General features: G+C 54.4%; 1 protein-coding gene across 8 annotated transcripts in view; it reads left to right on the forward strand.

The window, feature by feature from the left end:
- MAD1L1 (mitotic arrest deficient 1 like 1) overlaps window positions 1-25,868 on the forward strand; it is a 501,873-nt gene that overhangs the window by 367,829 nt on the left and 108,176 nt on the right. For 6 of the 8 annotated variants that reach the window (XM_032259845.1, XM_032259846.1, XM_032259847.1 and 3 more), the window contains one exon: window positions 6,403-6,493. In XM_032259845.1, coding sequence (XP_032115736.1) covers window positions 6,403-6,493 — 91 coding nt within the window. Of the gene's footprint in view, window positions 1-2,740; window positions 3,369-6,402; window positions 6,494-24,973; window positions 25,116-25,868 lie in introns of those variants that run through there. The other 2 variants (XM_032259851.1, XM_032259852.1) reach the window with 2 other exon arrangements.

Genomic DNA, 25,868 nt, shown 5'->3' on the forward strand with positions numbered 1-25,868 from the left:
TGGCAGCTAATTTATGTAGCACCCCTCATGTTTAAAGAAGTTGAAGTAAGTCAATTTCAAGAAGCTTATGCCAGAACTGATTACTTTGAACCATTTGAAGGCAAACCAGAATTCTGAGCTTTCAAACACACCCCCAACTTGTTTATTCGTTTGTTCTCTTTCTCGCTCTCTGTGCAGTAACAGTTTGTTGGAAAAGGAGGACAGCGGAAGAAAGCACCCCCTTCAGTGCACAGACAGGCACTTGTGGACCTGCTCTCTGGTGGTGAGGGTGGATCACACAGGTCATTCTGTGAACATGGCTGCAGCTACATGCATGCGCTCTTTTAAATTCAGCCCTTAAAACATTTTGCTCCCAAGCCTTCAGAATGCATAGTATCATTTTAAAAGGGTCCTTGGGGGCTTTTTGTCCAGCACCTTCCTAAGTTGAGAAGTCCCTACCAAAGGCAGCTTCCCGGAGATGGCCTTGGAAGCCTCTGCCATGTGGTTTCTCAGTTACCTTAGGCAGGTTCATGCCCCTGAGAAGCCCTGGGAGGCGGGGGTCAGGAACACCCACCCGAGGCCCTACTCCAGGCTTGGTGTCCAGCAGGCCCCTTACCGGCTCTGTGAGAGGGGCCTCTCACACAACTTTCTGAGCCTCAGTCTCCCGTGTACTGGGTACCAGGACTTCCCTGCTAGATTGGATGTGGAGACTGAGGAGGTTGTTTGTAAAGCTGCAGCACTTTCAGGGCTCCCAAAACCTCTCCAGGAGGCATAGCTGGTGCTGGAGGTGTGTGCTAGGTCTCATGCTATGTGGCTACCCTCCCAAGAGACATGACACTGGGCTATGCTCAGATGTCTCTCCTGCCGGCGCTCCCTGTCTCAAGAGGAGCGAGGCATTGCTGCTGCAGGAATACCTTCTAGGCCCGTGCTCAGAGTGTTGGTGTGAGTGGGAGCAGCCCACGGAGTCTGCTGGGGTAACAGAGACGTGTGCCTCCAGCCAGCAGCCCCACCTCTGGAAGCATGTCCTGCAGATGCGCCATATAGGCAGGAAGCAGTTGTCAGAATTTTTACAGCTTTCTTGAGGTTATAACTGGTGTATAATAAACTGTGCAGATATAAAGTACAGTGTGATAAATCTGCCTGTACACACACACACACACACACACACCCTGTGGAGCCCTTACCACATTCACATTTAAGACCCCTCTTGCTTGATAGGAATCCCTCCTCCCTGCTTCCTCTCCCTACTCCCTACCACCCTCCAACTTGCTTTGAGTCACTGTAGATGGCAGGTGGTCGTCAGGTCTTCCTGGAATGGTGTCGATCCTGGAGCGTGTGCTCTCTGTCCTTTTGCCCCTTTCATGCAGCATGGCTGGTTTTGGGAGAGATCACTCGGCACACAGCTGCATCATCTTCACTGCTGAGTTGTGTTCTGTCATATGGAGACATCACAGTTTATACGTTCCTTTGTGATGGACACTTGGAGTTTTTCTGGCTTTTGGCTCTTCTGAATGAAATTGCTGTATATCATAAATAAAGTCCTGTGTGGAAATCTTCATTTTCTCTTGGGTAAACACCCAGTGTGTAGTGGCTGGTGGACGCATGTGTCATGTGTTCCGAGGTTGCCCATCTTCCTGAGTGGTTGAGATACAGCTTCTCCTCACCAGCATGTGGCACAGTCTTTTTACTTAGTCCCTTTATTATTAGTTTTTTAACTTTTTTGTTTGAGACGGAGTCTCGCTCTGTCACCAAGGCTGGAGTGCAGTGGCACGATCTCCGCTCACTGCAGCCTCTGCCTCCCAGGTTCAAGCAGTTCTCTGCCTCAGCCTCCGGAGTAGTTGGGATTACAGGCGGCCACCATCATGCCTGGCTAATTTATTTTGTATTTTTAGTAAAGATGGGGTTTCACCATCTTGGCCAGACTGGTCTTGAACTCCTGACCTTGTTATCCACCTGCCTCAGCCCCCCAAAGTGCTGGGATTACAGGAGTGAGCCACCATACCCAGCCAAACCCTCCTTTTAGAGACAGGGTATTGCTCTGTCACCCAGGCTAGAGTGCAGTGGTGGGATCATAGCTCCCTGCAGCCTCTGACTCCTGAGCTCCAAATGATCCTCCCACCTCAGCCTCCTGAGTAGCTGGGACTACAGGTACATGTCACCACACCTGGCTAATTTTTTTAAAGTTTTCATTTAGACCTTCTAAAAGGTTTGCAGTGGTGTCTCACTGTGGCCTTTTTTTTCCCCCACAAATGACTAATGACGTTGAACATCTTTTCATTCAGCTCACCTGTCATCCATAGATCTTCTTTGGTAAAGCACCTGTTTTTTTGTGCATTTTTAAATCGGATCATTTTTCTTATTGTTGAGTTTGGGAGAGTTCTTTATATGTTCTGGATACAAGGCCTTTATCAGATTATCTGCTTTCCAAATATTTTCTCCCAATCTGTGTCTTGTCTTTTCATTGTCTTCATCAGGTGTTTTGAAGAGAAGTTTTTTATTATAAAGTCCAATTTTTCAAATTTTTCTCTTATATATGATGCTTTGGGTATTAGTCTGTTTTCACGCTGCTGATAAAGACATACCCGAGACTGGGTAATTTATAAAGAAAAAGAGGTTTAATGGACTCAGTTCCACATGGCTGAGGAGGCCTCACAATCATGGCGGAATACAAAAGGCACATCTTACGTGGTGGCAGACAAGAGAGAATGAGAGCCAAGCAAAAGGGAAAACACTTATAAAATCAGATCTTGTGAGACTTACTACCACAAGAACAGTATGGGGGATACCGCCCCCATGATTTAGTTATCTCCCACTGGGTCCCTCCCACAACACATGAGAATTATGGGAGCTACAATTCAAGATGCTATTTGGGTGAGGACACTGCCAAACCAGATCAGGTATCGTAGCTAAGAAATCTTTGGCTGTCCCAAATTCACAAAGATTTTCTACTCTATTTTCTTTTAGTAACTTCATAACTTTTGGTTCAGGATTGAGCAGGATTTTTGTTCATTGTACAAGCTTTTTATTCTTTATTTCCCCCATGAACACCCAGTTGTTCCAGAACCATTTGTTGAAGAGACTACCCTTTCTACACTGAATTGCCTTCGTATATTTTTCAAAAATTGGTGTGTTTCTGCATCTGTTTCTGGACTTTGTTCTGTCTCGTTGGTCTGTCTGTCTTGCAGTTTATCCAGCACTGCACTGTTGTGATTACTGCAGCTTTAGCATAATTGGTGAAATGAAGCAGCCCCTCCCTTTCCATTGTCAATGTATTTTCGCTTTTCTAGGTCCATTACGTCTCCATATGAATTTTAGAATCGGCTTGCCAGTTTGTACAAAGAGTCCTGTGGGATTTTGACTGAGGTTGCTGATTCTGTGGATTAATTTGGGAGAGAAGTGCGTTCCCAACACCGCTGAGTCTCCCAGCTTGTGAACAAGGCATAATTCTATCTCCCTGTATGGAGGTTGCCCTGGATCTCTCTCTGCAGTGCTCTGAGCTTGTCATGTGCAGGTTTTTCTTGGCCTGTTCCGTTCCATCTCTATGTAATTTCATGGTGTTGGATGCTTTTGTAAGTGATATTTTTCAGATGACTTTTTGGTGCTGATTTCTAGTTTAATTCAATTATAATCCTATAACACAGTTAGAATTATGAAATTCCTAAATAATCTGAGCTTTCTTTTATGGTTTAGTGTGAAGTGGTCTTAGTACATAGTTAGTTCAAGTGCTCCTGAAAAGAAGGGGCCTTCCGCTCTTAAGAGTGGAAGTGTTTATCCAGGTGAATTAGGTCAAGTTGGCTGATCGTGTAGTCCTTCTCCTGACTTTTTGGTTGTTGTTCTGTCAGCTATTGAAAGAGTGATGTCAAGGTCTCTGATTATAATTGTGGACCCATCTGTTTCTCCTGGCAGTTCTGGCTGGTTTGTCTTCATTTCTTTTGCAGCTCTTTTATTAGTACACACATGTGTAGGCTTATTATTTTCCCTTGATGAATGGATCTCTTTATTATTATAAGGTACCTTCTTGGTAATAGTGTGTGCTCTGTAATGTACTGTTGCCAGTATTGGTCACCTCTCCGGCTTTCTCTTGCTGGTTTCTTAGTGATGGCATATTCTGCCTTTTTGCATCTTTGTATTTAAAGTGCATTATTGTCAGCAGTGTCTAACTGGGTGTTGCTGTTTAATCTAGGTTGAGTGTCTGCCTTTTAATTGTGGTGGTTAGGCTACTTACATTTAATTTAATTATTGATATGATTAGTTTTGATCTTGTCATTTTACTGTTATCTACTTGTCTGTCTCTTGTTCATTCCCTTTATCCTGTTTTTTTTTCTTTTTATCTTTTTTCAGTCTGTTTTGGTGTTTTTCTGATTATGTTTTATTTCCTTTCTTTCTTTCTTTCTTTTTTTTTTTTTTTATAAAGGCGAGATTCCACCATGTTGGTCAGGCTGGTCTTGAACTCCCGACCTCAGGTGATCCGCCCGCCTTGGCCTCCAAAGTGCTTGGATTACAGGCGTGAGCCACTACGCCCGGTCAATGTTTTATTTCCTTAATTGGTGTCCTAGCCATAAGTCTTTGTTATTTTAGGGATTGCTGTAGGTTCTCTAGTATACATCTTTAGCTGATCACAGCCTGCCTTCAAGTGATACTTCACCTTATTACACATAGGATAATCACTTTACAGCAGACATGTTGATTTTTATCCTATAGTGTTGTCATACATTTTATTTATTGTGTTTTTTTTTTTTTTTTGAGAGGGAGCTTCGGTCTGTCTCCCAGGCTGGAGTGTAATAGCACGATCTTGTCTCACCACAGTCTCCATTTCCCAGATTAAAGCGATTCTCCTGCCTCAGCCTCCCCAGTAGCTAGGATTACAGGCATGCTGTATTTGTTTGCTTACTTTTGAGACAGAGCCTCACTCTGTCACCCAGGCTGGAGTGCAGTGGTGTGATCTTGGCTCACTGCAACCTCCACCTCCCGGGTTCAAGCAATTTTTACACCTTGGCCTCCTGAGGAGCTGGGATTACAGGGCTGCATGACCACGCCTGGCTAATTATTTTTAGTAGAGAAGGGGTTACGCCATGTTAGCCATGTTGGTTTTGACTCATGGCCTCAAGCGATCCACCTGCCTTGGTCTCCCAAAGTGCTAGGATTACAGATGTGAGCTATCGCGCCCAGCCTCTGTGTTTTGTTTTTGATAGTTACAATTGCTGTTTCCTCAAGGACACTGAACTTTTCTATTATAGATTCTAATCTGTCATTAATCCCATACAGCCTGTTTATCTGAGACATTGTAGCTTCCACTTCTACATGTGTCCCTTCCACGTCTGCACTTAACTGTTCCATTTTTTCCAGGAGTTTTAACAACTGTCTTAATGTCCCTGTTTGCCAGTGTTGGTGTCTGTGCTGTTCTTGGCAGGTATTTGTTGATTGGTTATTCTCTTCATTACTGGCCATGTTCTCCTGTTGCTTTAAATGTCTGGTAATCTTTGACTGGATGGCAGGCATTGTGAATTTTGGCTTGTTGTGCTTTAGACATTTTTGTATTTGTATAAATCTTCTTGATCTTTTTTCAGAGATGCAGCTAGGTTTCTTGGAAAGAGTTTAGTTTCCTTGGGTCTTGCTGTTGTGGTATGCTGGGGCACCCTGGGCAGTTCTCAGGCTGGAATAGCTGTCTGCATTCCTGTCCCTGTGCAATGTCAAGTGATCTTTCTATCACTGTGGGCCTTGACAGACTTTCTGATTTTTAAACCACATGAATATGTTTTCCATTCAAAATACTAGATTTAGAAATGAAGACAAAACTAGACAGCTTCTTACTGTGAACTAAAACTGGCCCCATTCTGGTTGGGCCATGGAGCCTCGTTTTGCATTCCGTGCCCACGGAGGAGAAAGGAACTCTCCGTGGGTCGCCCCGAAGCCTGCTTTTGTTTCTCATCTGAATTGCTCCTCTGTGGTTCCCCATCACCAGCTCCTTCCACACCCCACATTAGAAGTCCTTTCCTGTCTTTTCTTCATTTCTGAAGACATTCTGAGGTCGCTTTCCTGTTCCTCAGTGGTGTCCCCTGCATTCTGCCGTCACGTCACCCTCTGGGAGCGGCCCACGGACATGGACACACCGACTCCCAGGCATCCTGCCTCGGGCTGGTTCTCTTTGTGCTTCCAGCTAAGATGTGGTCGATTGAGACTTTCTCAGTTTAGGCTTGTCCAGCCGAGCAGGGGCCGCCAAGGACTCCCGCATCCTGTACTTGTGACATTTTCTAGTTTTCTCTTGATGTCATCGCTGGACTCTGAGAGCTTCACAGACATGTATTTAGAAATAAAGCGTTATAGCTGGGCCTCCTAACCTTTCATCTCCTTATCACCCAGAGGGCGGGACTTCCCAGCATGGGTGACCACAGACACCTGGTCACCATTTCGCTCTCCTTGCAGGTTGAAGGTTGAGGAGCTGGAGGGTGAGCGGAGTCGGCTGGAGGAGGAAAAGAGGATGCTGGAGGCACAGCTGGAGCGTCTCACGCTGCAGGTGAGGGCAGGGCAGCCTCTGGGGGACATGCCGCCTGGGGCCTCATAGTGCTCTGTCCAACATGAAAGCCCGTGGTTCCTGCCACCACAGAACACCTGTTTTCTGGCTCATCTGTCTGAACTCTGGGCTCTCCTCCCTCTTGTGGGCACCCCCTTGCCTGGCGGGGAGGCCGTGCTGCTGACAGGCCTGCATTGGCCACCTCTGAGCTCCTCTCCACCCTGCACCACCCACACACCTGGTGTCAGTGGAGTGGGCTCTGGGTGGGCTTGCACTGTGCCCATCCCAGGATCTGCCATGGTGAGCTGGACTGCTATTTGTGTTCTTTTTTGTTGTTCTTTATCTTTGGGTTTCATCCTTCTGTCTGAGTTGCTGCGTGGCAGGAAGCCCTTGGGTGCGAGGTTAACGCGTTTTGGACAGGCCATTGATTTTTTTCTTGGTACCTCTTAGAGGCAGATCAAATCTATTTTTTATGACCAGTTCCTGGTGATTAGAGAAGTGGAATCTGTGGTGGCAGACAGCTCCGAGCTGTGCTGGCCTGTCCTCAGCCTAGGACCTGTCATCTTGTTTTAATTGGGCCATGGTGTACAGGTAGGGGTCATAAGGCTGCTGCCCGCCCACCAGAGGCACTGCATCAGAGCTGCTGAATGTCTCTCTGGCTGCTGGATCGAGCAGAGCCTGAACCCTGGCTCCTTGGCGCCCATGTTGCCCACTGATTGGGGTCCAGGCCTCCCCACAGGCACCACTTGTGGCTTTCCTGCTCCGGCCTCTGGCTGTCTCCCCAAGGCATCCTCAGTGGCCCTTGGAGCTTGTTGAGGTGTGAATGAGGTGAGGGGTGTGGGTGAGCACTGTGCCGACACCTGGCGAACACCTGATGGAACCTGGCCATCATCCCCATCCTGTGTGGATGGCGTGTGCTTGGGAGCTCACTAGTAGAGCACTCCTCTGTGGGAGATGTGGGGCGGGACATCTGGTAGGAGATGCCAATGGCTGGTGTGCACTGCAGGGTTGGCACAAGGGGTAGGGCTGGCAGTGTCACCTGTGACCCTCCCTAGGGTGTTGGAGAGGTGGGGGCCCTGCTCCCAGGCATATCCTGAAGCTGCTCAGATCCGAGGCTTGGTGTTGGTCATGTGTCCTGAAGCTGCTCAGAGCCTAGGCATGGTTTTGACCACATGTCCTGAAGCTGCTCAGAGCCTAGGCATGGTATTGGCCACATGTCCTGAAGCTGCTCAGAGCTGAGGCATGGTGTTGTGCATGTGGAGCACGAGTGCCACACTGTGGCCAGCATGGCCATGTGGGGAGAGGACAGGGCTGGGCCTGGTGGTCCTGGGGAAGCAGATGTTTATACCATGATATAGTGACCTCGAGCCTAGCCCAGGATTCAGGAGCTGTTCCTCCCTGGGTTAGTGCAACAGGTACGACTGTGCCTGGATAGCATATGAGAAACAAGCTCAGAGCAGTGAGGCAGGGAGGCCACTGGGGTTTGGCTCATGGAATGTTGGAAACTTCTAGACAACCCTGTAGCTGCCACCACCACTGACCCCCTCTGCGATTTCACCCCTGGTGTGGGGATGTCCAGGGTGGCACTGGGGAAGGTGAGGCCACATAGGCGCTGTGGTGGCTCAGGCTGCCCTTGGCTCTGGATGCCCGGGGCTGCACGACTGAAGGGAATAATGTATGCAGTCGTCCATTTCCAAGACAAAGTGCCTTGAACCGGCTTAGGCCAGCAAACTACAGAAGAAACAGGATGTACTAGGCTCCTGCTTGGATCACTGATGCCTGCTTGTTGCCTCCCGCTCCCCTCTTCTCCCACTTTCCCCCCACCCACCTTACTTGCCCTCACCCGAACCAAAGAAGTTTAGTCTAAGATGAAAGTTTACTGGCCTGCCAAAGAGCTCGCCTTGTCTGTTCTTATCAGCCTGCCCAGCGACTTAGGTCATAAGTCAAATACTTGAAGAGCCCCTGAGCGGACTAGAATTGCAATGCACTGTGGGCTGCAACAAAATGCAGCAGGATAAGCCGAAAGAAAACACCTAAAGCTCCTCCCAACAGCCAATAGGCAACATCCGGGAAGATGGTGACCCCCATAGTACCCAGCCTGTGAGGAACCGGGGAAGGGACCTGCGCACTGGGGGATAAACTGCTTGTTGTGACCATGCTGGGTGTGCCTGCCTGTCAGACACTGGATCTTGCAAGACCGTCATTAAAAGTCTTACTTTTGGCTGGGCGTGGTGGCTCACACCTGTAATCCCAGCACTTTGGGAGGCCAAGGTGGGCCTCCCTTCACTTCCATTGAACCATCTCCATGGCAGGCAGGGCCCCGAGCCTGCACTCTGTGCTTGGGGGACAGGTTGTGGGGGGCCTGAATCCACTTCCTGTGAGCCATCTCTGTGGCAGGCAGGGCCCCAAGCCTGCACTCTGCGCCATCGCTGCACTCCGGACCCAGCTGTGTGTCCTCTAGACACAGATGGGGCAACCCCATGTCCCTGGTGAGGAAACATCCACTCCCAGATCAGTGGTTTGGTCCAGGGCAGCTGGCCAGAGGAGAGAGTTGAGATCTGAAGCCAGGCTTGTCATCTCTGAGCTTGCTTCTCCCCATGCTTCTAGCCCGACCCACCCCACCCCTGCTTTTCTCAGCCTCTGCATCCTCACGGCCCAGCTGTCAAACTTGGGCCTTGGCTCCAAGGACCCCCTGCCCTGTGGCCACAGGTCTGCTCCCCCAGCCCCGAGGGGCCCCCACCCACATGCCAGCTGCAGGTGATTGTGGTGTGAGCCACAGCTGTTCGGGCCACTTGGGGTTTGCACCCCAATGGCAGAGCTGGCTGCCCAGGCAGTATGGGTCATCCTGGCATAAGGGAAGTATCCAACCCCGATGCCAGAGCCTCCCCCAGTTCTTCTGTCAGTTCAGGCTCAGGCCTGAGTCCTGACCATGCAGGAAGTTGGCAGAAGCTGTGACACAGTGTGACTGGTCCTGGCTGAGTGGAGGGGCAGGAGTTCGCACCTGGTTCAGGGAGCTGGCCCAGACACTGTTTGAAGTGGGTCTGAAAGCAGTTTTCACACATGGAGACAGATGCCACCAGTCCGTCTGCCCAGGCTCGGGTGGGGCCAATATCAAGTCACAGCCCTGGTCAGGAATCCCATCTCACCTTCCTGGCAGTCTTGGGCATGTTGGTTTTTATAAAGGAAGCCCGTTTCAGCACTTACAGCTTCCTTTATAAAGCTGGGGGGCATGATGTCCCCTTGGGGATGCTGGGGAGATCAAAGACCTCCTCTCCCTGCTCCCACTCCCTCCGGAGAAGTCTTCATGTTGGGCCGCTTCAAGGAAGACTGATTACAGACCATGGCATTAGCACACACCTGGCACACTGTGGCTGCTGCACAGACACTCATGCCCATTGTGGCTCTTCCTGCTTCTGCCATCACCAAGGGCAGAGCCTCACCCCTTTACCTCCATCCCTGAACCTGGACACTTTAGGCCTTTGGGCAGCTGTGGTGGAGTGCGGGGGGCCCATCCTGGGGTGCTGGCCTGGGCACTCATGTCATTCCACTGGCCGCTTGTGAGAGCCACACAGGCCTGCTGCACGGGCCTGGGACCCACTGCTCCCGACAGGAAGACAGGCTGCCTGCAGGGTGGCTCCTGGCAGCAGCCAGCCCTGAAGAGTGCTTGGGAGCCATGTTAGCAGGAGCCAGCTGCCACCACTGCATTCCCTGTGTAGATGGATGCCCTCTCCTCTCCCTGCTCCCACTCCCTCCGGAGAAGTCTTCATGTTGGGCCGCTTCAAGGAAGACTGATTACAGTCAGCTGCAGTCTGACTTAATTGGGAACATTCTTGGAGAGGGGCTCAACTAGTTATTAGTTACTAGCTAGTTAGAACTTCATGTAATTAGTTCACAGCTGGTTGGTGAGGAAAGACAATTCCAGTTACCCCTTAGAGCTGGCCACTGCCCTCCCATGGTGCTGAGGCTGGGAGACGAGGCCTGGGAGGTCCTGTACTGCTTTTCTGGGAGGGCCATCATTGGGCTCCACTGTGGCGCCGGCCTTTCTGAATCTCCCTAAGATCCCAGAGCTGTCCAACACTCCTTAGGGCCGACTGTGTGCGCTCTCGTGTTGCTGAAGGGGCTGGAAGCGGGTGGGTGGGGCCTCTTTTGCTGCAAGCCCTCCCATCCAGTCTAGAAATGGGGAAAGTGAGGCCCACAGGGAGTGTGTGCGTGAAGGAGGAGCTCAGATGCTCCATTCTTGGGAGGCAGAATGAGGCTTGAATATGTTGCTGTGTTTTCAAGTGAAGACAGAAATTGGGCAGACCCCATGGAACTCCAGATAGGGTGGCAGAGGGAGCTCTGTGGCTATTGGTGCAGTCACAGGAGTTGGGGCAGGTGGAAGGCACAGTCCTTGACCCCACCTGCAGCCCCACCTGCGGCCGTGGCCTCCCGCCCCACCCCTGGCCCCACAGCCCGAGTGCACCCCTGTGCTTTTCTGTGGGCCTAGAACCAAGGAGCTGGGGCCTCAGCACCTTTGTCCTCATCTGGCTCCCGGCTGCATTCTCATGCCCCACCTTATAGTGGAGGCACTGGGCCTTGTCAGCTTGGGCCCCACAGCCTGGGGTGGGCCATGGCTCTGTCTCCCACTGGCTGCGGCCTGGCCTCGGCGTGCTCCCCAGGATATGGAGGGCATGGGTCTTTCCTGCAGGCTGTCTTTGGAGATCTCAGGTAATGGCTCCTGGAGGGCCGGCACATACCTGGTGAGCTGGGCCTGTGTAGCTGCCATTCTTGTTATCCATCATAATACCATCGTCCTTACCTCCATGACATGGGCATGTTTTCCACACCTGTGGTTCTGATGGGCCACGTCCGAGGATGGAGGGCACTGAGCCAAGGCAGGACACACAGGGAGGTGATCAGGGCCTGCAGGCCACCCTCAAAAGAGAGGGGCACATCCAGTGGAGGCCTCACTGCGCCACAAGGAGGCCACTCAGGGCCCACAGGCCACCCTGGGTAGAGAGGGGCACATCCAGTGGAGGCCACACTGGGTAGGACACTGACCTGGCTGGGTGGGTGGGTGCATCACCACCTGACAGTTCCACCTGGTAGCCACCAGCTTCTGTGCGTGACGTGTGTGGCATGGGCCGGCGCCTGTGCCCCAAGGGGGCCCGCATGTCACAGTGATTACTGTGTAGCGTTCAGACTTGGGGTGTTTTTCAGAAGTTTATTATGAACATTTAAAGATACATTGTGAAGATGAGAAGTTTGCAGTGAGCTCCTGTTCACCCACCACCAAGTTTCCCATGGATGCTCCACTGTGGGGCTTCCTGACATCTCTTTATCCCTCGCCCAGCCACTGCACCACTTTATTCTTCTGATGTGCTTTAAGTAAATTGCAGACATCTGCACACTTCCTCTAAATGCCTCAGTGTGCGTGTAATTAAATAGAATTCATCTTTGGGTTCTGAAGCCCATGCTCCAGCCGTTTCTCACTGTGGCCTCATCATGGTGCTTATTCAGGCAGGTTAGTGGTCAGGGCTGATGGAACCCCCCCTTCCAGTACTGCTCCCTCCCTGTCCCACCTGCCTGCTCTTCTCCGGCGGGCTCCTGGGTGGGGTCTGTGGTTGGGGCTAATCTCAGTGCCCCAAGTGTTGCTCAGGAGAGAGACCAGACGAGAGCCTGGCGGCATTTAAAATAAGTGCATCTGTTTTGGAAAGGAGTGGGTAGAAGATTGCCGGGTTCCCTGTTAGCAGAAGCTCGAAGCGTGTAGAGACTGTCCTGCTTCTGTATATACCAACAGGCAGGCGGTGCCATGGCTCACATGCCTGAGACCAGGGCAGGGTGGGCCCTTCTCAGACCTCCTTACCCTCTCCCCGAGATTTTGCCCTCGTGGTCCCCAGACCCCTGGAACCCTGAAGCCGCCAACCCTGCAGCTGCCCTGGGAGCAGCCAGGGCTGCATCCCGTCCTGGAGCCACAGCTATCCGCTTTGTGCCAGCATCCATGCCCAGGTGTAGTGGGCCGGGGTGGAGTCCCTGTTCCTGTCCCGGGGCCTCCCAGCGGGTGCTGCAAGCCAGCCTCCTCAGGTCTGGCCTCTCCCACTCGCTGGATGACTCCCAGTGATGCATGTGGCTCATCTGTGGGACCTTCATTCTCTGTGTTTGGCTCCTTCTCCTGAATCTTCTACCATGTTGTATGGAGTGTGGCCTCTGGACCAGGACGATGGGCCTGGCATTACCTGCTGGCCTCCGGAGGTGCTCCTCTCTGGGCCCTGAAGGCCTCCTTTGTGAGGTGAAGGAGCTGGGCTTTTCCTGGGAGGCAGGATCGTGGGAGGACACCTCTGTGGGGCCCATGGGACTCTGTGCCCACCAGCCCAGCCCTCCCGTGCGTGAGCCACCTTCACGCACCTCCTCTGTGCCAGGCACTGCTCTAAGCTGAAACACAGCCCTGATGTTCATGGGGCCGTGTTCTGTGGGAGACGTACAGTGAGCTGATGGTTCAGACAATGAGGTGCTTTCCTTCCGTGAAAGGAAGCAGTTCTTTGTCACGGGGCCCCGGGGATCCATGTTAGGTCCTGGCGGGACCAAGGGCTCCTGGTCTCCCATGGTTTGGGGAGGGACAGGAGAAGCGCCCACTGCAGCCCAGGCTGCTGAGGAGGCTGAGTTGGCTGAAGTCCTCAGAGCAGCGTGCTAGTGTTTTCTGTGATCACGTTCATTTCCTTTATGCGAGATCTCACTGCTCTACACATTCCCAGCAGCCGATTCCACATATGAGAAACAGCACGAGTGTTCTGAGCACGAGGGCTGAGGTTGCCAGTGAAGTTGGCCTTCTGTTTTAATCTGAGCTTCCTGCAGCCTGAGGAGAAAGGAAGGTGTGATCTCTCACGTAATTCCTGTCATGGGAGTTTGCTGACTAAGCACAAGATTTTAGAAGAAATGTCTCCGGTGGGGGCTTGGCAGTGCCTTGCCATGGTGAGGTCACAGACAGAAGAGTGGCTTTGTTTCACCACAGAGACCCCCAAGTCCCCTTCTGCATACATCCCCAGAAGAACCAAAAGCAGGGGCTCACGGATACTTGCACACCACGTTCACGACAGCCTCGCTCACGGCGGCCCGCAGGTGTGTGCACCCCAGGCGTCTGTGGACAGACAAGTGGATACGCACAGCGTGGTCCTTCCATAGGGCGGAGTACGATGCAGCCTTGAGGAGGAAGGACGTCCCGACACCTGCTGCAGTGTGGGTGGGCCTGAGGACACTGGGCTGGGTGAAACCACCAGTCACAGAAGGATTCCACCTACACAATGCCCCTAGAGCCATCAGATTCATAGAGGCAGGAGGTGGAAAGGCAGGTGCTGGGGGCTGAGGCTGGGGCAGGGGAACGGAAAGTGAGCTTGTAATGGATGTGGGTTTTAGTCTGGAGAGGTGAGGAAGCTCTGAGGATGGCTGCACAGCACCGGGAGTGTGCCAGTGAGCTGTGCACTCAGAATGGTTATGATGGTCAACTTCCTATCATATGCATTTGGCCAGTGAGAACAAACAAGCAGCTTGTTAGGACCTCCTGGAGTGAGTCAGACCCCAGATTCGAGGGGCAGAGCGCTCAGGTGGCTACTCCAGCCCTGCCCTGCCCTGCCCTCACACAGCCTTGGTCCTTCGGGCACTCCCGCTCTCCTCAGGCCCCTCATCCACCAGCTGGTCCTGCACCTGCTGCCTGAGCCCCTGAGGGCTCTTGCCGAGCCTCAGGCCGGGTGGTTTAGGCACTGGCTATTGTTTGCACTCTGTAGTGGGGAGATTGGGATACTGGAGGCTGCCCAGAGCTCCTGTTGATCTGCTGGCCCGGCAGGGACCCACTTCCCTCACTAGGCAGGCCAGTGGAGCAGCCTTCCAGCTGAAGCCCATGGTTCATGGGAAGAGGAGGAGGAGGAGCCTTGCTTGCAGCAGGACCAGGGCAGTGCAGTTCCTCCCCACCCCTGCCTCCTTCCAAGAAACATATAGGCTTCGTGCTCAGGGTGGGTAGCCAGCAGGTGGCCCATGCACTGACCACATTGCCATGGCAGGAGCTCAGGGAGATGCCTGGTCTGCAGATGGGGCAGGCAATAGGCTGTGAGCTGATCAAGGAGCATGGGTGGCAGAGCCGGGACCCACCGTGGTGGTTACTAGGTTCTGCCCGCTCATTTCCCACCTACCCACGTGTGCTGCTCTCCCACACTGAGTTTTGCCAGAGGCCCTGCCAGAGCACCCTCCTTTTGTGGGCCTACAGTTGCTCGCAGAGTCAGCAGAGGGTGGCAAAGGCCCTGGGTACAGGGGAGGAGGTGGGAGCCACAGCTAGGGGCGGACATTGAGGGACTCCTATGTGGGATCGGGTCTGGAGCTCAGAGCCAGACCTCAGCCTAGATCACTGTCATCCAGCCCTTCCTGACAATTCCCTCCAAATTGTTTACAAGCCTCTCTCAGCAGCAGATCACCTTCTGAAGGACTCGGGTGGAAGTCAGCGGGTGATTACCAGCACCGGGTAATTGGCTGTGCTGAGAGTCTTCATCTGCTGATGAGGCCCGAGGTCAGGGGAGCTTTAATGAGGGCGTGCGGGCCTCAAGGCAGCGTGGGACATGCAGGAGGGTGGCAGAGCCACCAGGTGGACGGACAGACAGACGGGTGGTGTGAGTGTGCCCAAACTCTCACTCCCCCACCGTATGGTGACCACCTCCCCTCTGGGCGACAGGAGATGGGTTGGGGTTCTAGGGACTTGGCCCAGAGTCTCGCAGCTGTGGCTGGTGGAACTGGGACCCAGCATGGGCTCTGCCAGACCCTTGCGTCTGCTGCCTGGGCAGGCATGGGCATGCACACATAGCCTGAGGGACCTTGTCCTGTGTGTACTGAGATCGCCCATTGGTCTCTGCTGTCCCCCAAGGTAGAGACATGCCCAGGGACCTGCTGCTGAGCATCTCAGTCTCCTTTGTCCTGTCCCTGCCGCTGCCACTTGGACGGAAGCCTTGGGGTAGAAAACCAAACTCAGAGGCACGAGCTAGGGGGTCCAGGTTCCCTGAAAGCTGATATCCCTGAGCATGTCTGCAGCCTCTTGAAGACCCAGGGCCTCCTCTGGGAAGCAAGGGCCATGGCCCTGCCTGCGGGCGCCTGACAGTTCCAGTCCCTGCAGCTCTTGGCCCTGGCTCTTGGCTCTTGGTGATGGAGGTGTCCCCAAACAGCCACTGCTACAGGCGCTCTGTCCGAGGGACTGACGCCCTTTTGGTTCCTGGGCATATCTGCAGGGAAGACGGATGAGAGCAGCTTCTAACAGGAGGAGAAGGGAAGCACGGGGCCATGCCAGTGCCTGTGGGGTTTGAGAGGAGGCCGAAAGTGGCTGTGGCTCTCCTGAGGGTGGGGAAGAGGCCCCTCCCTGCTGCCTCCGCTCAGCTGGACTCGGGAGTGGGAAGCACTTTGCCTCTCTCACAAGGAACTGGGTTTTTACCTGGAACCTGCCTATGGCCTGGTTTGCCAGATGCTCCCCGGTTCTCAGGAACATCTTGAGAAGGACTTGGGTCCTCAGACGAGTGTGGAGTTCCAAGAGGGACCGAGAGCCAGGCGCATGTGGCGGCAGAGGGAGGACACCCACATCTCTGGTTTTCCTCCGTGAGTCCCCCTGGGCAACGCTTGCGTGCCCGGCAGAGCTCCTTACAGCCTGAGACCACGAGCACATCCATGAACCCGCTTGACCTTTCCATGGACTTGGCAGGTTACCATCACCACCAGTCTACAGATAGCAGATCCAGGCTCAGAGAGCAAGCCACCACATGCGCACATGCTCTGGAGCACAGAGCGCTGGCTCCAGGGGCCATGCCCTGGGCCCCGCCTCAGAGAGCTGCCCTGGAACCTCAAGGAGCAGGGCCCCGGCACTATTGCCGCAGCTAGGCTGGTCCCTTACGGGCAGGGCCAGGGAAGCTTCGCATGGTGTCCTGGGGCAGCAGCTATCTATCCTTCCTGCTGGATCCTGTGTGTATGTGAGGCCCAGCCCCCTGTGTTGTACAGGGTCCAGGCTCAGTCTCCCTCTGGAGCTGTGTTTCTTGTTCAGGGACTGCTCCAGGTAGGCTGGGCAGATGTCAGCCTCGCTGGGTGCCATCAGGACCATCTCCTCCCTTGCCACTGGCACAGCCCCTGGAGGCCAGGAGTTTGGCCCAGGGCCATCCAGTCTCAGCCTTGGACGGATTAGGAAGGGGTTGCTGTCCCTGCCCGCTGACTAGTGGAGACTCCAACATGCTGACCTCCCTGGCCACTGCAGGTCACCCGCCCTTTCCCTGCCACAAAACTATAGAGGCTGTTAATCAGGGGTGTCATGGGAGGAGCCCCTGACCCTTGCTGGAACCAGGACAGGCATGACCCCTCTCAGCTCCCTCCTCCCCTGGCCCTGCACATGGAGCTGCTATGTAGGGTCTCTGCCGGGAACACCAGCCCCGGAGCTATGCGGTAGCCTCGGCGCCCTCTCCTGGGTGCCAATGTCTGGGCTCCACTGGTTTGGCAGACGTGCCAGCTCACAGGGAGCATCCTGTTGGGGAAAGCTGTGGCCTCTCCCTTAGGCCCTGGCAAACCCTCGCTTAGTCCCCGGGCAGGACCCTGAACAAAGGCCAGGCAGCACATGGCCACAGGGGTGGAGGGGGGTCAGGGGGCCTTCTCTGGGGCCCATGGCTCAGGGAGGGGTGGGCTCACTCACAGGGTGGCTGTGCCATGGACACCTTGGCTGTGGGGAGTTTCTGCTTCTGGTGAAGCCTGGTTGTGTGGCATGTGCTGGAGGGGCCGCCGGGGCTCCACCAGGGCCTGGTCACTCCCTTTCCCCCCGAAGCTTCTGCATACAAGGGGTAGACTAGGCACGAGACACCTGCTCCCCACAGTGGAGCACTCAGCTTCACAGAAGAGGAGCTCCTTAGGGTCCTGTCCTACCCTCATCCAGTTGTCATCCTCCCACTGCTCCCAGGGACTGGTCACAGGCAGCAGGTGGCCTCCGTCCTCCTTGGGCTTCAGTTTCCCCATTTGCTCCAGGCTGCCCTCTCCTGTTCTTGTGCTTCTGCCTGTCCGGGAGCAGCTTTCTGCAAGAGGTGGGACACAGCCCTGCAGGCCCCTCAGCGACAGTCGTGTACAGGTGCACTCAGCGACAGGTGTATACAGGCACACTCAGCAACAAGCAACAGGTGTGTATGGGCGCATTCAGCCACAGGCGTGTTCGGGTGTACTCAGCCACAGGCATGTACAGGCGCCTCAGCCACAGGCCTGTACAGGCACACTCAGCCACAGGCATGTATGGGTGCACTCAGCCACAGCCATGTACAGGCACACCCAGCCACAGGCACATACAGGCGCACTCAATGATGGGCATGTATAGGCGTATTCAGCGACAGACATATTCAGGCCCACTCAGTGACAGGCATGTACAGGTGCACCCCGCCACAGGCACATTCAGGTGCACCCAGCCGCAGGCGTGTAGTGGTGCACCCAGTCACAGGCACATTCAGGCACACTCAGCCACAGGTGTGTTTGGGCCCACTCAGTGACAGGCACGTACAGGTGCACTCAGCCCTGATGCCAGCCCTGAGTGAGTTGCCCAAGGTCAGGCAGCTGCTGAGGGCAAGACTAGGTGTTACCCCCGCCTGAGCTTGTTACAGATGCAGGTCCCACAGCCCAGGCGTATGCTGTGGGCAAAACCACAAGCAGGAGATGGAAAGGCTGGACTTCCGCCTCTTGGTAGGTTTGGCTCTGCCCTTCCCCAGCCCAGCAGGGACAGCCCAAGCTCCCTTGCTCTCCTCCCCAAGCCATTTCTTTGAACCGGGAGAGGTATTGATTGAGTTTTGAGGCCAGGCGATCTATAAATATGCATGAGGACTGGTGGTTATTCAACTGTGTTTTCCATTCCCCTCTCGTCGCTGCTTCCTTCCAGCGTTTTCTCTGCTCTCAGCATGCACGTCAGGCACAGGGGGACAGGCGCCTTCCTCCCCAAGTGCTGCCTGGGCCTTGCTGGGGGTGGTCTGCTTCCTGGCATGGACCTTGTAGGCAGGGCCCCTTAGAAGCCACTTCCTTTGCCTGGGGCAGCTGAGGGCCCATGGCACCTGGTCCTGCACTCACCGGGGCTTGGGCTCATGGCTTTCCTGCCCTCCGCTCTGGCCTTTATGAGCCTTGTGGCTGGAAGGAAGGTCTTTGAATGTGAAACTCACCACACTCACCCTCACAGATGGAAAACTGAGGCCCAGAGAGGTCAGAGACCTGCCAGCAAGTTAGGGGCAGTACTCATGGTAGGAACAGAGAGCATGGCAGCCCTGGAGCACCTGCACCCTCTCTGGGCCTTGTCTCTCCCTGTGCAGACCCTTCCAGGACCTCTGTGTCTGCAGGTGGGCCCTAGGCCTGGCCCGGCGGGAACCTTGGACAGACAGTAGGCCTGCAAGTGTCCATAGGCATTCCCAACATTCTCCTGCCACACCCACTGGACAGCTCTTCTGTTTAACGGTGCTGGTTAACAGCACCAGAGCGCCTGCTCGCTCTACAAGTGAAAGATTTTTGTTGAGTCGATGATTGCACCATCGCATCAAAGGAAGGCTCCAAACTTTTCCTTTTGAGATTCTCGTCAGTGTCTCAACAGTTTTCTCAGCTGTGAATCAAACAAGGCAACAAATTTTAGCAGAAGATTATAGCCATTTTTCCCCTTTCTTCCTGGAAGCTGTCGTCTAACAGCAGATTCCAGCGAGATTGCTCGATCTCCCATCTGCTTGAGTTGAGCGGTGCCAGCCCCCGATGGCGCTCCTGCTTGCTGGCATGAACTGTGCTCTGCACCCTAGGTGGGTGGGTGTGCAGTGCCGGGGCAGCACTGGAGGGGCTTCTCCCCATGTCTGGAGCCTCACAATGACTTCCTGGGCTGACAGCTAGAAGTGGGTTCTGTGGGCAGGAAGTGTCCTACCGGAACACACAGAGGGCAGGGGTGGCCCTTGAGCAGGTGGACAGCTGGGGTCTAGGAGGAAGTGATCTTGCAGAACCCACCCCATGTCCACTGACTCCTGGCCCTGTTGCAGAACCCTCTTGCCCTTCCTGTGGGCTTGGTGCGTCCATGGTGGGAAGTGCTTGGGTCTTTGCATAGGAGGATCTTGAGGCTGCACTGGCCTGTGCCCCATCTGGGATGCCCCCTGGACCACCTGCCCTGGTGGCCCCTCCCCTTTGCCTCCAGACTTCTCAGGCCATACTCTGAGCCCCTTGATGCCCCCAGCCACAGCCACGCCATGCAGAGCCCTAACCCTGGTCTGTATCCCAGCACCACCACCTTCCCCACACCTCCGAGGGGTTGCATGAGTGCTGCACGACTGCATTCTCCTCCAGAAAGCAGCAGAATAAATGAAACGGAGCTTGCAGAGCACTGGCAGTCTGGCACCCCATGGCGTGTCTGCAGATGGCCGCTGCGTTCACCCTCCTTCCCTTCATCTCCATGGTTATGGGTCGGGGGGCCCAGGAGCAGCAGCAGCAGCAGCAGCAGCACCTCCTCTCCCACACCCTCCGCGGCTCCCAGGGTGCAGCTGCGACCCAGGAAGTAGGAGGGGGCCTCTCCAGGGACTTGAAGGAGAAGGGTCCAAGCCCTTTCCTCACACCTGCTGGCTCTTATTTCACGTGTTACTTTAACCACTCTAGCAATCTGGTTTTAAGCTCACAGGAGCACATCCTAGTTTAGTAAGTGTTAATAATTGTCATCCATTCATTCAGCAAACACATCTCCCACATGGACCCTGTGCCGGGATAGTTGTCAGTACTGGCAATGTGGGGGTGGACAGCAGTCCCTGTCTCCGTGGAGCCAGCCTTCTGGTGGGGAGGACGCTTACTGAGATGAGTGTTTAGGCTGATGGGGTATCCCGCCAGCAACAGCAGTCACCCTTGGCAGCCGGCCTCTGCTGGGCCCCTGCTGAGTGGGCACCAAGGCACTGTGCTGCTTCCCTGCTCTGCAGGGAGAGGTGGAGGTTCTGAGGTGTCTACTCTCCACTCCCAAGGGCCGACGGCCCAGGTGAGGGGCTGTCCATGCCTGTCTCCCTCTGTTCCCAGCTCCCTTGGTGGCCACTGCACGGTGCACTTACAGGGCCCGAGGCCGAGCCAGCCAGTCCCCTGCCTGCCAGTTGCCTGACTCACGGGGACTTCGTCAGCCCTTGTCCTCCCGTTTGGAGAGCTGCCCTTGAAGCTGAAATCACAGAACATGCAAGGAAGAGGCTGATTTCAGCCCAGCAGTCTCCAGCAGCAGCATCCATGCTTCTTTCTCTTTCTCACTCCCCGCGCGCCGTTTCTGACAGCTTTATTAAAATGTGACGTACGGTCTTATACCTCGTCTCTTCCAAGTGGGCCGTTCCATGGCTTATGTCCATAGCTACGCACAGCCATTGCCACCCTTCATCGCAGAACATTTGATCCCTCCCAGGGAAGCCCGAACCCTTTAGTTACCCACCACTCTGCTGTCTCCTGTACCCCAAAACCCTCAGCAACCAGTCTGCTATTGCCTGCCTCTGTGGGTTCACCTGTTCCAAGCATTTCCTAGGAAGGGAGTCCCGTGGCCTTTGTGATTGGCTTTTCTCACTCCTAGTGTTTGAGGTTCACCCATGTGGTCGCAGGTGTGGGTGGTGTTCCTTCTGGTGGCTGAAATGTCCCACTGTCTGCATGGCCACATCGTATGTCATCAGCTAATGGGACTTTGGGTGGTTTCCACTTTAGGGCTGTTGTGAACACAGCTGCCCTGAATGTTCACGTACAAGTCTGTGTGTGTGGATGAGTGTGCAGTTCTTTCGGGGTTCTGCCTGGGAGTGGGTCTGCTGGGTCCCGTGGTAACTGTTTCATCACTGGAGGAACTGCCAGACTATTCTCCAGGGCGGCTGCACCCTCCCCATTCCCTCCGGTGGCCGAGCACATGAGTTGCCGTTTCCCCCCATCCTCACCAACGTGTTCACTGCCTGACATTCCAGCCATCCTGGCCGGTGCCAAGTGATATCTCATTGTGATTTCACCTTCTGTCTCTGGATGCCGGACGGTGCTGAGCAGCTGTTCATGTGTTTATTGACCTAATAGAAGTCTCGCTTCAGATGCCTTGCCCATTGTAACATTGGGTCATTTGGGTTTTTTAAATTCAGCTCTGAGAGTGTTCAGGTGTAAATTCTTTGGGTATAGATGTGCAGACATTTTCTCCTGTTCTGTGGCTTGTCTTTGCATCTCAGTGGTGTCCTTTGAAGCACAGTTGTTTTTAGTTTGGATGAGATCCAGTTTACCTGTTTTTTTTCTTTTGTTCTTTGTGCTTTTGGTTAAGAATCCTTTGTGAAATCCAAGGTTATGAGGTTATGAGAATCCCCTCTGTTTTCCTCTACAGGTTTTACAGTTGGACTCTTAAGTGGGTTGGACTCTTAAGTGGGTCTCGGATCCATTGTTTCTTCGTTTTTCTTTATGTTCGGAGGTGCAGCCCAGCTTCATTCTTTTGCATGCGGCAGCCCATTGTCCCAGCCCATTTGTTGAAAAGACTATTTTTCCCTATGGGACAGTCTTTCTCAGAAGCCCTCAGCATGGTCTCTCCACTTCGTTGTTGGTCTGTGCATCGGTCCTGATACCCACTCCACACCATCTTGATCACCATGGCTTTGTAGTAAATTTTGAGATCAGGAGACACAAGTCTTCCTCCCATGTTCCCCGCTTTCAAGCCTGCGGTGTCTGTTCTGAGTCCCTGCAGTTCCGTGTGAGTTTCAGAATCAGCTTGTCAGTTCTTCACGGAGGCCCGCTGGGTCCTGGGATTGTACCAAATGTGCAGATTGGCCCTGGGTGTCTCTGGTCCCGACAGTGCCAAGTCTTCTGTTCCAAGACATGGGACATTTCCTGGTCACCTAGATCTCGCCTAGTTTCTTGCCATGTTGCTTTGCTGCCAGTGTGTTTGAATGGCTCCTCATGGTGGGACGGGCACAGGAGTGGTGCTATTTGTATAGGACACAGGGCTGTCTTCCTGTCCCAACACTTGGCTGTCCTGGAGACGGGTCTCAGGGCAGGGTTGTCATTACCTGTGCACTTTAGCGCCCACCAAAATATGTGGCACGTGGGCTCCCAGGCATGGAACGGTGTGCCAGACTCACTGCGCCACCCCAGGCTGTAGTGACAGGAGCAGCCTAGAAGTTTGTCTGTTACCCCAGCTGTCTTGGGGCACAGTCCCGTCTCAGCTAGAGCAGAGGTCCCAGGCCCCAGGGGCTCCGGCGTGGCCTCCTTTTGGAGGGTCCAGGAATGTTCCCTTCACATGTTGAGTGTGGCCCAGGAGACCCCTTCCTGGGATGCCAGGGGCTCCCGCCCTGAATGACGGCTCCACCACTGTGTTCACAGCTGTGCTGAGGGCATCCAGGCTTGGAAATCATATCAGATGGACAGACAGGTGTGTGGGTGGTTAGACAGAGGGAAGAAGGAAAGGATGGCAGGAACAAACCGACGGAGGTCAAGAGCCCAGGCCAGAATCACAGTGGGGCATGAGAAGGTGGGTGGTGCCCAGTCTGCCCCTCCCATGCCACCTCTAGGGGCTCTGCCTTCTCTGGGCATTAGACAGGGAAAGTCCCCTGAGTTTACAGAAAGGTGAGTAGCTGCCCAGAATGTTGCTGTCTGCACAGGGCCCTAGAGCCCATCCTCCTCCATCCTTGGCCCTCCCAGGTGGTGGGTTGTGACCGCCGCTAGTTGCAGAGCCCAGGCTTGTTCTCAGCCCTGGTCAGCAGTGCCATCAGCAGGTCACTCCAGCCCTGGTGTCAGATGCCCAGTGAATGCTGTCCGTGTTCCAGGACCTCCTGCTCTAGGTGGAAGTTGGGCCGTGGGAACCTGCTCCGACCCTGTTGGTCTCACACTGTGAGGGGCTGAGGACAGGGCTGGGGGTTGGTTGCAGCATGGACATGATGACTTTGCACATACCAAGCCTTAGTCCCCAGTGGGGTCAGCAGTGCAGTGAGCGGCACCTTTGGGGGCCAGGTGGTGACAGGATTGGCATTTAAGAACTTCTTGGTTTTATCTTCTTTCTGTTTTGGTTTCATTTCCTTAATCTTGACTGACTCCTGATTTTGGTCCTTAAATCCTCCAATATGCAGAATTGTTTCGTGGACCTCAAGCTCCCCATCAAGGGGGAAACCTCACCCCAGGATGATGGGCCGATCACAGGCACCCTGCTGGGGGTGGTGAGGCGGGAGGGGGTGGGGTTGCATCTCTGGCTCTGTTCCTGACCATGGAACATGGGGTGTTACTAGGACAACTTGTACCCCAGGGAACTTGACATCCTCGGGCACTGCTGGGTCCAAGGCCAGCACTGGGCATGCCACCACTGAGCTCCTGCCCCTCCTGCAAGTCACGCTGCCTGCTAAGTGGGAGGTTGCTGGGGCCAGGTGAGGCCTCGCTGGGGGGCCCCCAGGGCGGCACTGCCTCCTCCCGCCCAGGGGTACCTTCAGGAGGCCAGTGGTGTTGAAGCCTAGGGAGAAAGAGTGGGGTGAGGCCGGGGGGGGAGGAGGATCTCGCTGCTCTGGGCCAGAGGAGGGCCAAGTACATGCCATGTGGCCTCATCCTTGCTGGAGGTCAGGAGACTCCAGCCTGCCTTCTATGCAGCCCCTGAACTAAGAAACCTTGTACATTTTTAAAGAAGATTTTGGCACACGTGCAAGTTTTCTGAAATTCAGATTCATGTTTCTGTGCCCTCAGCTCCGTCAGCCGGGCCCGTGCTGGCCTCGCGTGCCCCAGAGCTGCTTTCTTGGTGCGGCTGCTGTGCTACATGGTTAGGACGGGGGCAGGGTGACCGCACAGCCCTGTGACTGGCTGGTCTCCGCAGAAGGCAGCCCTCACCCTCTCCCCATACCCTCCTTGGCTCCTCAAGGCTCTTTGGGGTGGTGGAGAGGTAGATGCCATCCAGCCCACAGAGGCCCAGGAAAGCCCGTGCTGCCCATGAGAGGGGCCTCCTGAGTGTGTGGGGGTGGCTGGATTCTGCACACTGGGTTATCTTACCCCAGCTATAAAACTGGATGAAGTAGCAGTCCTTCACCCTAAGAGTCTGTGATTCAGCCAGTGTTACAGGATGTCTCTTCATCTTCTGTGGTTTACAAGGTTCTCAGTAAACCTGTGAAGAGCCGCTTGGATTTTCTCCCACCCCGGCCCAGTCCTCTCCCATTGGGCCTGAGTGGGTGGATTTCCCTCCCCTTCTCCTTCTAGAAGCACTGAGGAAGCGGCCAGGCGAGCCATGTCTGCAAGCCCCACTTCCCTCTGCAGTGGCCTCTGCCATCATGCCGCGGTGCAGGGGGGTCCCTGGTCCAGGTCAGCATGTCCGTCTCCCCTGGCCTCTTCCATGAGGGGATGGCAGGGCCAGCCACTAGCTTGTGTGATATGACATCAGGGGACTGTTTTAGAGTCCAGGGTGGCACCAGGAGGGGTGAGGTGAGAGTTCCTTCTTCCCCATTCCCTCCTCCCTCCCTATTGGAGGCACATCCGGGGCCCTGGGACAGTGATCGCCCACAGCTGACGGGCTCTGGTCCCAGTGAGGTGCCCTGCAATGGGCACAGCCTAGGCCAGGCCTAGCCGTCCTTCGGGGACTCGGACAGAAGTGGCTCATAGCAGCCTGAGCTCCTGGGAGGCCAGGAGCTTACTGCGCCCAGCTTCTTCACCTCATGGGGTACGTCCACACCAGCCTTTCTCCTGAAAGCATGGGATGACCCGAACACAGGATGTGTTTCCCTGTTCTTTAAGAGACAGGACAGTACATGGACAGAAGCCCCGAGGGTAGCGGGAACTCATTGCCAACAGGTAAGTTCCCCTTGGGAATGTGCAGGGCTGGCCTGGCTTGCTGGCTATGCACCCCACTCACAAGTGGCTGGTGGCGCCTGAGGGACGGCGTGCCCACCCAGTCTCTCACTGCTCTGCAGCTCACAGCCATGAGCTGTAGGGTCTCAGTGCTTGGCAGGAGCCCTGGCCTGCGCCTTCTCATGTGTCTATTAGCTTTTGGGGTATGTTTTTTTGTAAAGTGTCTTCACATTTTTTGCTCATTTTTAGGTTGAGTTGTCTGATGTAGTCTTGTGTATTTCTTGAGTTCTTCGTATGTTGTGGATCTGAACCCTTTGTCACATATGTGATTTTCAAATAGCACCTCCTGCTCTGTGGGTACTTGTCCATTGTTCTGGTGGATGGAAGTACTTAATTTGCATAAGATCAGTTGTACTTTTTTTTTTTTTATTATTTTATGGCTAGCAGTTTCTGAACCCTGTTTGAGAAATCTTTGTGTACTCCCAGGTGACAGAACGTGGTGGAACTGATGTTTGTGTGTAGAATGAGGTTGAGGACAGAGCAGTGTGTAGTGACCCTGCACCTCCCTGCCCCTGCACCTCCCTGCCCCAGGTGGCTGTCCCCTGCTGCAGGGCTATGTGGTGCT

This window comes from Sapajus apella, unplaced genomic scaffold (genome assembly GCF_009761245.1).
Source record: "Sapajus apella isolate SASKATOON/1434 unplaced genomic scaffold, GSC_monkey_1.0 scaffold112, whole genome shotgun sequence".
Classification (NCBI taxonomy): domain Eukaryota; kingdom Metazoa; phylum Chordata; class Mammalia; order Primates; family Cebidae; genus Sapajus; species Sapajus apella.